Source organism: Onychomys torridus, chromosome 19, assembly GCF_903995425.1.
Source record: "Onychomys torridus chromosome 19, mOncTor1.1, whole genome shotgun sequence".
Lineage (NCBI taxonomy): Eukaryota > Metazoa > Chordata > Mammalia > Rodentia > Cricetidae > Onychomys > Onychomys torridus.
The window spans coordinates 48,299,346-48,311,979 of NC_050461.1; the positions used below are offsets into that span (position 1 = coordinate 48,299,346).

Consider the following 12,634-nt stretch of genomic DNA (forward strand, 5'->3'; position numbering starts at 1 on the left):
CCCGTGTCAAACATAAAAGGTGAACACCAACACTGGACTGGAGGCTGACCTCTGAACTCATGCCTATGTATACATACACACACACACACACACACACACACACACACAGAGAGAGAGAGAGAGAGAGAGAGAGAGAGAGAGAGAGAGAGAATGAACCCTGCCTCAGTCTCTACTGATACATCACTTTCATTCCAATTGATTAATCATTTTGCATGCACCTGTCAGTAGCTCACACTTCAGGACCAAGACTGAAGCATCACAGACTTGCAAACCCAACCAGACAATGTCAAGCGGTACTGTGGCTTAAGAGACTGAGGTTCTCTTTCTGGAATGAGATCACCACGACGTGACTTCCTTTGGAACACAGTTTTAAATGTAGGACAGAAATAGAAAGTTTTTGATAAAAAGCAGGAAACTGGATTTTATCCAACTACAACATATGAGCTCATGTTAAATGCAGACAATGTGGATCAAAAATATCCATTATTGCCCCCCCCCCCCCCCCACCCCCCGCTTGGGCTTTCATATAATTTAGTTCTAGAATGTTCTCCAGAGACTCATGTGTTAATGGCTTGGTCACCGCAATCCTGGGAGATAGCAGGACCTCTAGCAGGCAGAGCCTTTGGGGGCATATCCGTGTAAAGGGTATTGGGATCCCCAGGTCCTTCATACTTCTCTTTTGTGCATCTTGGTAGCTAAGAGGTCAACAGTTCTCCTACGACTCACTCTCTTGCTACAGTGTACTTTGCTTCCATAGGACCACAGCAACAGTCATGTGACCCACAGACTGAAATCCAGGAAACCATAGGTCAAAACAAAGCCTTTCTTCCTGGAAGTTGGCAACCTCAGGTAATTTTTCACAGGATGGAAAGCTAGCTAACATAGGCTTCAGGAGTTCAACTTGCTGGAAATATTCCACTTTTAAAGTGGGGTCTGTAGGGTCCTATCCACCCCATGGTGCTCCTCCTACTCCTGGGTATTTTTTTCCTCACTTTTCCTTAACAAATCTGCACTTTCTCTCGGGGGGGGGAAATGAACTTTATAGGTGTCACTTCTGCCCTTGAAGGGACTCTAGCCAGTCTGAGCATGGCAAACATGGCTCTGACAGGCCGTGTTCTTCTCCCCCATTCCCTTGGCCTTGCAAAAACTGTTAGATGACATTCCTAAAGCTAGCCACCAAGGTCTAGTCCCTTATTTGGCCACTTCCTTCTCCTGAGGCTGACCGCCAAGGTCCAGCTACCAAAGAATTGAAGTCCAGCAATCAAAGGCCCCTTTGATTGCTCTAACTAACACGCCCAATTAAAACTAAGCATCTCATCCTAGCACGGGGTTCCTCCTTTTACCTTTATAAACTGTCATTTGCCTATGGGCCATGCTATTTCCTCTCTACACAGAGGCAGTCTTTTGTGCCCTGGGACAAATACCCCACTCCCCATACACACACACTTTGTTCCTTTCTCCCTCTTCCTCTACTTCATCTTCTGTCTCCTGTCTCTGTCTCTTATTCCCTGCCCTCTGTCCCTCGGGGGCAAATAAATCTCCTTTGTGTTGAGAACTTGGTCTTGGGGTGTTTTGTGTGGAAGCCAGTCCCTTCATCCTACTTATTAACACTCTTGATGTATTTTCCTTACAATAAAAAAAGAAAAGCACATCTTAAGTTTACCCCGCTTTTCCATTTCTCCTGCAATCCCACAATTGACGTGGCTGCCTCCACAACGGATCCCATGTTCCTTTTCTCACTACACTGCTCTCCAGCGTCTATGAACAGACCGTCTTGTTGTGAAATGTACTGGTTTTTATTAACTTTTGGAGCTTCTCTAAACTAGGCATTGAGGGATAAACTACACTAAACCATCTCTATTTTAGTAAATAGTCTCTGCAATTCCCCACTGCCCTCTCTTTCAAGAATACACCAGAAATCTGATGACTCAAAACTTGAAGTATAACAAAAATTTAACAGAATATTTGCTTAAATATAAAGATAAGGACACTCCTGTGGATGAGCTCACTAGGCAAATTCAAAGAGTGGGGGTGTATATTTAAAATCGGCCTCAACTCCCTAAACATAATCCAGACACTTAAAGCATGGCATTGCGTGCAGTTTCCCCCAAGTATTTAAAAGATTTTGAATTAGAAAAGCAATCATGAGGTGTGAATAACTTTAAGATCATACATAAGTACCTTAAGATGTAATAGAATTTAGTTGTTGGTTTTAACTTGAATCATTCTTGGCATCTTCGGATTTAGTTCTTCAGCTAGAACACAGATAAATCTGGCCAAGTGTTTTCTGAAGTCACCTCAAATCTATAAAAACTATAGCTCCCCCAAAGTGAGACTGGAAGAATTAAGAACGTTGGCCAGAGAAATTCCACATACACACAGAGAAGAAAATGCATTTCTTAACAATTTAATCTCTGCCATGAAATGTCTGTCAGAATTTTCTCCTTTAGAGACAGGTGACTTTTTAGTGGATCCTTTAAAACATGAATCCCAAGTGGTCCAATCATCACAGAATCATTTCCAAACATTTCCCACCAAAACATAAACCATGGCAAAACTAAAATGATTTAAAAAGGTGCTGGGGCCAGAGAGATGACCTGCTGAGCAAGCCTGACTGCCTGAATATAATAGTGGGAACATGTGCAAAGGTAGAAAGACAGAACTAACTCCAGAGTCATCCTCTATGGTTGACTACACACACACACACACACACACACACACACACACACACACACACACACACACAGTTGCACATGTGCATACATACCCCAATATACATATGTAGCAAAAATAATGTTTTAGTTAAAAATTAAAAGGTACTTTGTGCTCGGAACTGTGCTCAGAACTTTTCTCATTAACTGTAGACTCAAACCCTTGTGGTGTGAATTTTAATATTCAGTGCCCTATAAATAAGGACTATGGGAACGAAAATGGCTAATTACATTGCCACTTGTAACACAGTTTTAAGACTGTAATTTTAAATTTAATTGAGAAGATACATATCTATTACAACCAAGTAAGAAAGTACTAAAAGGCTCTGATGGAGGCTGGGCTCTTTCAGGCCCCAGCTCTTCCAGGGGCAGCCATCTCCTTCCATGTAGCTCTTTGTGATATGTACTTTGCTATATCATGTGTATATGGCCATCTCCCCCTCCCCGCCCACACACACCTTTCCACTTTACATATAGACTGCTCTGCAGTAGGGAAGGATGAACCTCACGGTCACCAGGCTCATAGCACAGCTCACGGCAAAGGCAACCATCATTGCTTTTGTGATTAGGCTTACTCAGTATTTTTCACATTTGAGCAACAAAGTATGCTATGGCTGTACTTCATTTTTTTCCCCCTCGTGCTCTGGTTTTTCTGGAGTTAACAATCCTCTCTCCCTCGAATGTATAGTACTTGCTTATAATAAGCATTAATTTAAGTTCTTTGGGGGAAACCCAGTTCCATTGTCTTCCTGCTTGGCAACTGCCCCACCAGGCCTCTGAGACCCAGTTCTATCCTAAACAGTGCTCATCGGCTACAGGATTATAGCCGATCTATACCCTCACCTGAGATTTACCTTTAAAAATTATTTATGTTGAACATGTACAACCATTGTGCTGACTAATAGGCTTAGGGTGTTAGCTCAGTACATATCAGGTGTGCCTTGATCAAAGCCTACTTCCCAAGCCCCAGTAAGCACTATTTAATATTCTAGATTACTTTTTTTTTTTGAGACAGGGTTTCTTTGTGTAGTTTTGGAGCCTGTCCTAAATCTCGCTCTGTAGACCAGGCTGGCCTCGAACTCACAGAGATCTGCCTGCCTCTGCCTCTTGAGCACTGGGATTAAAGGCGTGCGCCACCACCGTCCAGTGGTAGATTACTTTTATTTTTAAACCACACATGTGAGAGCATTATCTCCCTTAATATTAAGTTCTTCAGTTCTATCCATTCCCCTGAAAATGACAAGATTACATTTATTTGTTTAATTTTAAGACAGGTTCTTATTGTGTAGCCCTGGCTGACCCAGAACTCACTATGCAGGCCAGGTTGGCCTAGAACTCACAGAAAACCACCTGCTTCTGCCTCCTGTGTATTAAAGGCATGTGCCACCACGTCTGGCCCTAGATTTCATTTTATTATAGCTCAATAACATTGCAATTCTTCCTCTTTCACTGATGTTATTATTATTTTTTTTATTTCGCTACTTACTAGTGTAGGTAGCCTTCCTAAATGGATGGATCAGAGGCAAATTTGGGTATATGTAGTGACAGGGTCTACAACTGTACATGATAAACTATTTTCTTGGCCTCTAGACTGCCATGGACTGTTGTTTCCTGGCCCCAGAGCATGCTGGGAGATGGCAGAGGCCTTTTTAAGTCTGAGGCCTCATCCATATTCTGTTTATCTGTTTGTTATGACAATGCCTAATGTGAAAAGTCTGGGATGATTTTGAGTGTTTCTAATTTTCCTAGGCATTTAAATCAGATCTTTATGATCTGGAAATGTGTGATTTCCACTTGGGATTTTTTTTGTATTAATACTTTAATTAATAATTTCCTCCTGCATTGAAAAAGGCTTTTGGTGACTATTATCTTTAGAAGTAAGTTCATTAATCTACCCTTTCATCCTATTATATCTATAGCATATCCCCTTTTCTTCTTTAGAAAGAGATCACATTTATAATCAACCTGATTTAAATAAAAATAGTGCTGTGGATATCTATCTGTGTATAAAATGCTGATTGGCAAGTAGCCAGGCAGGAAGTATAGGCAGGACAAGCAGAGAAGAGAATTCTGGGAACAGGAGGTAGAGGCAGAGAGAGCTGCCAGCAGCCACCATGACAAGCGAGATGTAAGGTACAGGTAAGCCATGAGCCACATGGCAAGTTATAGATTAATAGAAATGGGTTAATTTAAAATAGAAGTAGATAACAAGAAGCCTACCATGGCCATACAGTTTATAAGTAATATAAGTGTCTGAGTGATTATGTTATATTTGGGTTGTGGGATCACAGGGGCTTTGTGGCACCTGGAGAGAAGCTCTCCAACTACAATTATCAAATAATTGCATTGGATTTTGAGATTTAGACATTAACTCTTTAATTTAATTGTCTTTATTGCCTATTTTTCATATTTTTATTTTATGTTGTAGGAGAGGATCAATTCTGAATGTTCCTTTTAGAAAAAAACAGTATCTATTGTTTTTAATGTAAAACTTCTCATTTCTGTGAGTTTTTTTAAAAAAAAAAACTTACATACACACACATATACACATACATACACACACAATATTTTCTGTTGTTTCTTCCTTTTTCATTTTATTTACTCTATTAACTATGGTCTTTCCCTTCATGGAAGAGGCCTTCATAAATGCCGGAGACTCTTGTCTACCTGCACGTAGTTAAGAATAGGTCAACAACACTGGTCATTGCCTTCATTTCTCATCCCTGATACATATTTTACCATGTTCTCCATGAAAATTGGGGGGTGGGGAGGTACTGGAAGCCAGCCAAGACCCTCTCAGTACAGTCATCAAAATCTCAAACATCACTCACTGAGGACACTAATCTTATAAAAAGTTAAAAATGTCCCAGTAAAAATGTTTTTAAAGCAATGATAGCTTTAGTATAAAACCCAACACCAAAAGTCAGCCCATACATGTGTGAAACTGTCAAAGAACAAAAAATAATAAATAATAAACCTGGTATCTAGGACTATACTCTAGCATCTATTCTAACTAGTGTATAGTGTTTGTAAAAAATTAAATATGTTAATCTAATGCAGAGTTGTAGAGCCCAGTCCTAACCAACACATCCACAAAACAACTCCCACACCCAAGGCTCAGGAGTCATTTCAAAAGTGGGGGTGGAAAGATGGTAAGAGCCAAAGGATCAGGGAGTTTGCTGTGAGATTGTGTCATCTAGCAATGTAAGAAGCTACACCCGAATTCTCACCAACATGACTGATGAAACATGAGCCAAACACAGAGAACAGTAACAGGGATGCTCAGGTGAACTAGAAAAGGACTTGAGGCTTCACCCCTACGCAAAGAAGTACAGGCAACTCAGGGACACTGAGGGTGGGAGAAACAGTCCTCTTCCGGGAAGAGTGGACCAATTGGTAATCCAATACCAAATGAGCAGCCCTTAAAACTCTGTGTGTGTGTGTGTGTGTGTGTGTGTGTGTGTGTGTGTGTGTGTGTGTAACATTATACAGATGATATTTAGAAATATATATGTATATACATATATGCATGTAACAACAATTAATTGAAAAAGAGGTCAAGAATTTGGAAGAGAGCAAGGAGGGGTATGTAGCAGGGTTTGGAGAGAGGAAAGGGGAGAGGGAAATGATGTAGTTATCATTTCAAAAATAAAATAAATAATTCAATAAACATGTAGGTTTAGAGTAGTTTCCAGCCTATAGCCAAACACCAGTAAGGATTATCAGCCGTCATTCCTTCCTTCCCCCCCAAAATAAATGTGTTAATTATCTTGTAGGATTTGAAAAGAATTTTCTCTTTTGCATTTTTAAGCCAAACAACTTGGCTCCCATGGTGTAATTGCTAACAGCAGAAAGCAAAGCCTGGGTAGAATTCTCAGAGGCAATGAAGACATAGGGTGACACGTTCATGTTCATTGCTGGCAGCTGGAGTCCAGTACAGTTAGTAAGAATAAAAAGGGGAGAGGGTGGAAACAGAAGTCCCCTCTGCTTGTGTGTTCAGGGACATCCTCCTTTGCTTTTCTGGGTTACATATTTTATGTCAGGGAGATGCGCTGCACTTCCTGTATACATGAAGGTGGCATTACTATTTGAAGATCACACAGTCCTCCTCAGGGGACAGAATTATTTGAGTCCTGAATGCCCTCAATCTGCACTGTAGTCTTTCTCTAAACACCCTACAGTGAGTGCAGGGCTTCTTTCTAAGTCTTCAGTGGCGGGCACGCAGAGAAGGAAACCATATAGGGGACGATTTGGATTCCCCTGGGTTGTATTAGATTGCTTCCCCCTGGAGTACCAACAACACTAACACCAGGACAGTGCACATGTCTTTTCAGTCAATTCTGCAATGATACAGAACCCATCTGTCTCCAGCACTCTCCTACACAAAGCTCCCCCTTCATCGCCAGTCCTGCCTAACTTTCTCCCTCCTCCCCCGATCTTTTATCCCAAGGCAACATCTTGCACCCACCCCATTATCCTGGCCAAGAGGACATGTGCTCTGTGGCTTAGCAATCCTACCTGCTGCTCACTCAGCTTCCTCTGGATTTCTTCCGAGTTACAGGAGTCATAGACTATGGGCTTGGCCAGCTCTGACTCGATGTGGGCCAGCCAGGTCCTCAGACTGCCCATGTTCTTATCCAGCTGCTGCACGGCCACCAGGGTCTCCTTTAGTTTCTTCACCCTGTGGGCAGAGAAGCGAAAACAGAGACGGTGAACGGCCCTGTTCATGCTGTCTTCATGTGCAGAGGCGAATGATGGCCTAGACCTAAATTGTCCTGCAGGGTCCATCCTGGCTCCGTTCCTTCTGGGCAGTGTGACTCTGCTGGATGTCTTGTTTCTTCGTTTTATAAAAAGGAATTTTAGAGACTATACAAGGATCTATGAAGTTTAAATAAATGGGCTAATGTAGACTGCTCAGAGAAGGAGAACATTCAGCAAATATTTATGACTACTAGGCTCAAAACAGTCATAATAATGTAAATGTGACAGCCGCCCCACGGCCTTCACACAAGTCATTCCCATGAATAACACAATTTATACTTTCAGGAAGAGGGATAACATGGGGGAAACAGGTTTGCAGGGCTCTTGAGGGCCCTCACAAAAATATACAGAATGCAGTCTTCAGGTCTAGGAGTGAGGAATGAAATTGTACCATTGATTAATTGGTCGGCATAGAGTGGAAGCTTCAAATGAGTATTGATTGAGCAAAAAGTATTTTTTTTTTAAGTTTCTTAAAGGAGAACTATAGAAACAATAGTCAGAAATGAAGGAGGGGACTAGGGAGATGTCTCAGTTAGTAAAGAGACTTGACTTGAGTTTTGATCCTTAGTACCACAGGAAAATCCAGGTGAGGAAACCTGGGCCTGTAAATCTTAGTGTTGCAAAGACTGAGTCAGGAGGACCCCTGAGGCATGTCAGCCAGTCAGCCTAGCTAAAGAGGTGCGCTCCAGGTTGAGGGAGAGGCACTATCTTGAAAAGATTGAAGGTAACTGAGGAAAACAGCTGATGTCAATCTCTGGACACACACACACACACACACACACACACACACACACACACACACACACAGATTTTTTTTTTTTTTTAAAGAAGGTGGAAGACCTGGAACGTATAATTAGACCAAAGACAGGACACTCAAGGAGGGGTGTCAGTCAGTTTGAACATGTGCTTGGACCAGGCTTGTCTGGAATCATTTCAGACTCCCACACTCCAGTCCTAAGGACTCTGAATCTCCAGGGATAAGGCTCTAGAAAGAGCAGTTTAAATAATGCGGTGCTGACAAACGCTGATGTTTGCGAACCACTGCTGTGTTACACACAGCCTTGTAAACAGTCTGAGGAGGACTAAAGGGACAGTCTCCTGTTTAACAGCCAGAAGGGCTCTGCAGGCTCTGAGGGAGTGCTCCATTCAGGGGTCAGATATATAAAACAGGAACATGTAAGCTACTTGGGATGCTTTTGATAAGGAGATGGAAATAATTATGACTGTTCACCACACTCATGTAAATGCCTGAAGAGGGTGGAAGACTTTAGATCCCCCTGGAGCTGGAGTAAGAGGCAGTTTTCAGCCTCTGATGTGTGTGGGTACTAAGAATCAAACCCAGGTCCTCTGGAACAGCAGCCAGTGCTCTTAACCACTGAGCCCTCTCTCCCTCTCTCCCTCTCTCTCTTAATGCATTATATCCCGACCACAGTCTCCCCTGTTCCCACTCTCCCACTCCTCCTAATCCCCCACATGGACTCCTCCTCCATTTTCCTTCAGTAAAGAGCAGGCCTCCCAGGGATATCAACAGAACACAGGATAAAATGCTGTAAGGCGAGGCATAGACCATCACATTAAGGCTGGACAATGCAACCCAGTAGGAGGTAAAGGGCCCCAAGAGTAGGCAAAAGAGTCAGAGACACCCTGCCCCCACTCCCACGGTTAGGTGTCCTGAAAGAACACCAAGCTACACAACCATAACATATTTGCTGAGGACCTAGCTCAGATTCATACAGGCTCAGTGACTGCCACAAGGACGCTTGCTCAACTATGTTCATAGCAGCTTTATTCCTAATTCCTAGAAACTGGAAACAACCTAGATGTCCCTCAATCAAAGAACTGATAAAGAAAATGTGGTGCATTCATACAAAGAAGTATTAACTTGGCTCTTAAAAAAAAATGACATCATGAAATTTGCAGACAAGTGAATGGAACTAGCAAATATCATCCTGAGTGAGGTAGTCCAGACCCAGAAAAACAAACATGGTATGTACTCACTTATAAGTGGATATGAGCTGTTAAGTAAACAATAATCATGCTACAATCCACAGACCGTGGTGCCATGTCTTTTTAGTCCTGTAATTAATTTCTGGAAAAAAGTAGGCAATAAAGGTGAGGACATAAGCCAGGGACCTTCTAGAAGGATCTATGTTTTTTTTAAGTACATAATGTACATAGTTCATCATGGGGAATAACCTTATCATGTACTTAGAGGTAGAGGAAGGAGCCAGTACAGAGGAAAAGGAGGAGAAGTGTACAGATTCATACAAACCACAAAACAAGGGCATAGAGGAGACAGCTCAAGGGCACAGCTGTGGGGACAGCTGAAGCAGTTCTGAAAACAACTTTCTCCAGATGGGCAGAGTGTGAGCAGGAGGTTGGGATACGAAGAGATTGTGCCTCAACTTCATTTTTATCACATGACTGGAGTCCCTGCTAGGCAGACTGTCCATAGACTACAGAGCAGGCTGGTGGTCACAAGCAGTACACAACCTGGGTTTTCTTTGTCATAGATCTTCCTTAAAGCTCAGTTCTCCGTGTAGACCTCCTGGATCAGGAAGCATGGGAACTTTACAGGAACTGTTCTTTGTGTATGTGATCAGATAAGCAGATAAAGAAAATGTTTCCATGTCAAAGTGGCCTCACTGAAAAGGTATCTTCCTGAGAAATAATGTCAAGAGCTACATGATGTCTAAGACTGCGGAGATGTTAGAAATCTAAAAGCAGATCGTCAATAGAATGTTTCCTGTGAATCAGAACTTACCCTCGGATGACACCGCCATGCTAAATAAGTCGTTTTCCAGGTAGAGTACAGAAGCACCCTAAGGTGCTCTCAGCTCCAGCTGCAGACCTCAGCTCCTTCCACACCCACCTCAGGCGATTTTCTACCTTTCTCAGACCCAAGGAAGTCACTGTCCTGGAGACTTCTTTCACCATTAAAAGTATTTTTAGCATATCGATTTACTTTTAGTTCCTAAAAATTGATGGAAGTATCACTTCTGCCATCACGGTTTTAATAAATCCGAAAGCCTCTCTCAAATGAAACTAAGCCTGATGGTACAGTTACATTTCTCGGGACTGTCCTCAAAACATCATCACACAAGTGTTTATCTGAAGGATTTCTAGCCTCCTCTGGCATTCCTTAGCTACCTCGGTTCTTTATCTAGGGCTGGAGTTCCATGAGATTTTCCTCTTCCATTCTAGCATGTCTATTGGCGTCATCCTTGTCCAGGTCTTGTTTAGGGAAGAGCCCCTCACCCTAATTAGTTATTCAATATTAAATGGTTAGTCTTGGTATCATATAGATACATGTAACAGTACATGGATTGAACAGGTTGTATTTATTAGGAATGTGTGTGTGTGTGTGTTGTGAGCATGAAAGAGAGTAAGGGAAACACATGAGAGGATTAGATGGAAGAAAGGGAAGGGGAAATGATATAATTATATTTTAATTTTAGAAAGCAAAATGAACACTAATTTTCAAAAAAGATGGTCAGCTATATATGCTAACTAGTATGTGCAAGTGATAATTACAAATGCTTGGTTGTAATATCTATATATTACATATATTAATATATTACATATATTATCTATATGTAATAACACTAACTTCTAAAAGCACTCTCAGGTGAGGTATCTTAGAACATTGTTTTTGGAAAAAAAAGTGTACTTAAGAAAATATATGGTCATATTACCAATCCACTCTTTTGATAAAGGGTAAAAATACAGTGCTTTTTAAAAATCATGACTCATAATTTTATTCAAGATAAGAATTCATTAACTAGCTTTATGAGCAGCAGTCAAGTTTGATGCTCTTGGGCATTTCACAGTACTGTCTCTGAATATTTCCAAGCACTTTCATAAATCATCCATCCATGTGTCTGTCATTCATAAGACAAAATTCATGTGGGTAGTTAGGGAATGACAACTATAGAATGGTTGCTGATGCAGGTCTCAGGGAATGCATCCTGCGAGTGCCCACATCATGAACATAGAATTGAACTTAATGCCTTTGACTACCAGTGGTCCCACTGGTACAGGACTGAAGAAAGTCTGTCCTGAAGGTAGACCTGGAGGAATGACTTCCCTCCCCTCTCACATGACCAGCTTTCCATGTTGGGGTTTGGCAGGGTTAGAGGCTAACTGTGTTTTGGACTGAAATTTTATCACAATGTTGTTAGAGTTCCTGGAGGCTCTACTGCCTTCTTTTCTCCACATCCTTATTCTACTGACTGGCACCATCTGTGTCTAAGCTGGCCTTCTTCTCCACAGCAGTTCTTCAGAAAGCCAGAACTACCAATATCTACATTGGGATTCCCTCCCACCACCACACTTAGCTCAGTGTCTTAGACACAATTGAACGTTATTTTTCAATGCCTGAGTACTAATAACTGGTGTTCTAAGTAAAAGACTTTCAGCCAACATTTCTACCTTCAAAACCTACTTGACAATGAATGTTTCCATTATCAAATGATCTAAAATTGGTCGATTCTTTTTACTCAAAGATCACAAATATGATCAAATATCCAAAGCACAAAAGGATGTGAGTAAATAATATTCTAGCAGGCCAGCAAAATTAGTAAAAGGACTTGGATCCTGTAAAATATTGAATGAGGTCCAAGGCAGTGCAGTTAGTGTGCAATGTGTCAAGGGCATCGTGACACGGAAATGCTTGTTCATATAGTCCATTAGGGACAACTTCCTCTTTCAAATTAATATAAATTTAGTAAAGTCAATGGGTGAACACTTAAGTGGTTCTCCTTCATAATTTTCAAAAAAGTGTATTTCCTTACAAATTGCATAATACATTATATGTACATGGCGGGGGGGGCAGGTGTGAGCATGGCGGAAGTGGACTTTAAAGCCTCATTTATTTGTAATAGCCTGTTAAATTTGATAGTTCAGGGGCCATTCTTGCACAGAAGAAATGTCTCATTTTTTTCTGCATTGTTTCTTTGAAAGAAATCTTTAAAGTGTCAGAATATTAATTTATTTACTTATTGTAAGAAAGCAAGAAACTTGGGCAACATTCCTTTGCATAGCATTCAGGGTTTTAATTTAACATAGATGCCTACATATGATGTACATGTGCAGGGTTTAATAAGCATGATTAATTTGTAAGTCCTTACAGTTTATGTGTGTTCTTTTGGTCCAAAGCATAC

At 41.3% G+C, this 12,634-nt stretch overlaps 1 protein-coding gene across 12 annotated transcripts in view; it reads right to left on the reverse strand.

Annotated features, from left to right (window-relative positions):
• The window catches only part of Syne1 (spectrin repeat containing nuclear envelope protein 1), a 482,748-nt gene that overhangs the window by 37,434 nt on the left and 432,680 nt on the right, over positions 1–12,634 (reverse strand). For all 12 annotated transcript variants that reach the window (XM_036168948.1, XM_036168940.1, XM_036168942.1 and 9 more), the window contains one exon: positions 7,230–7,392. In XM_036168948.1, the coding sequence (XP_036024841.1) occupies positions 7,230–7,392 (163 nt within the window). The remainder of the gene's footprint in view (positions 1–7,229; positions 7,393–12,634) is intronic.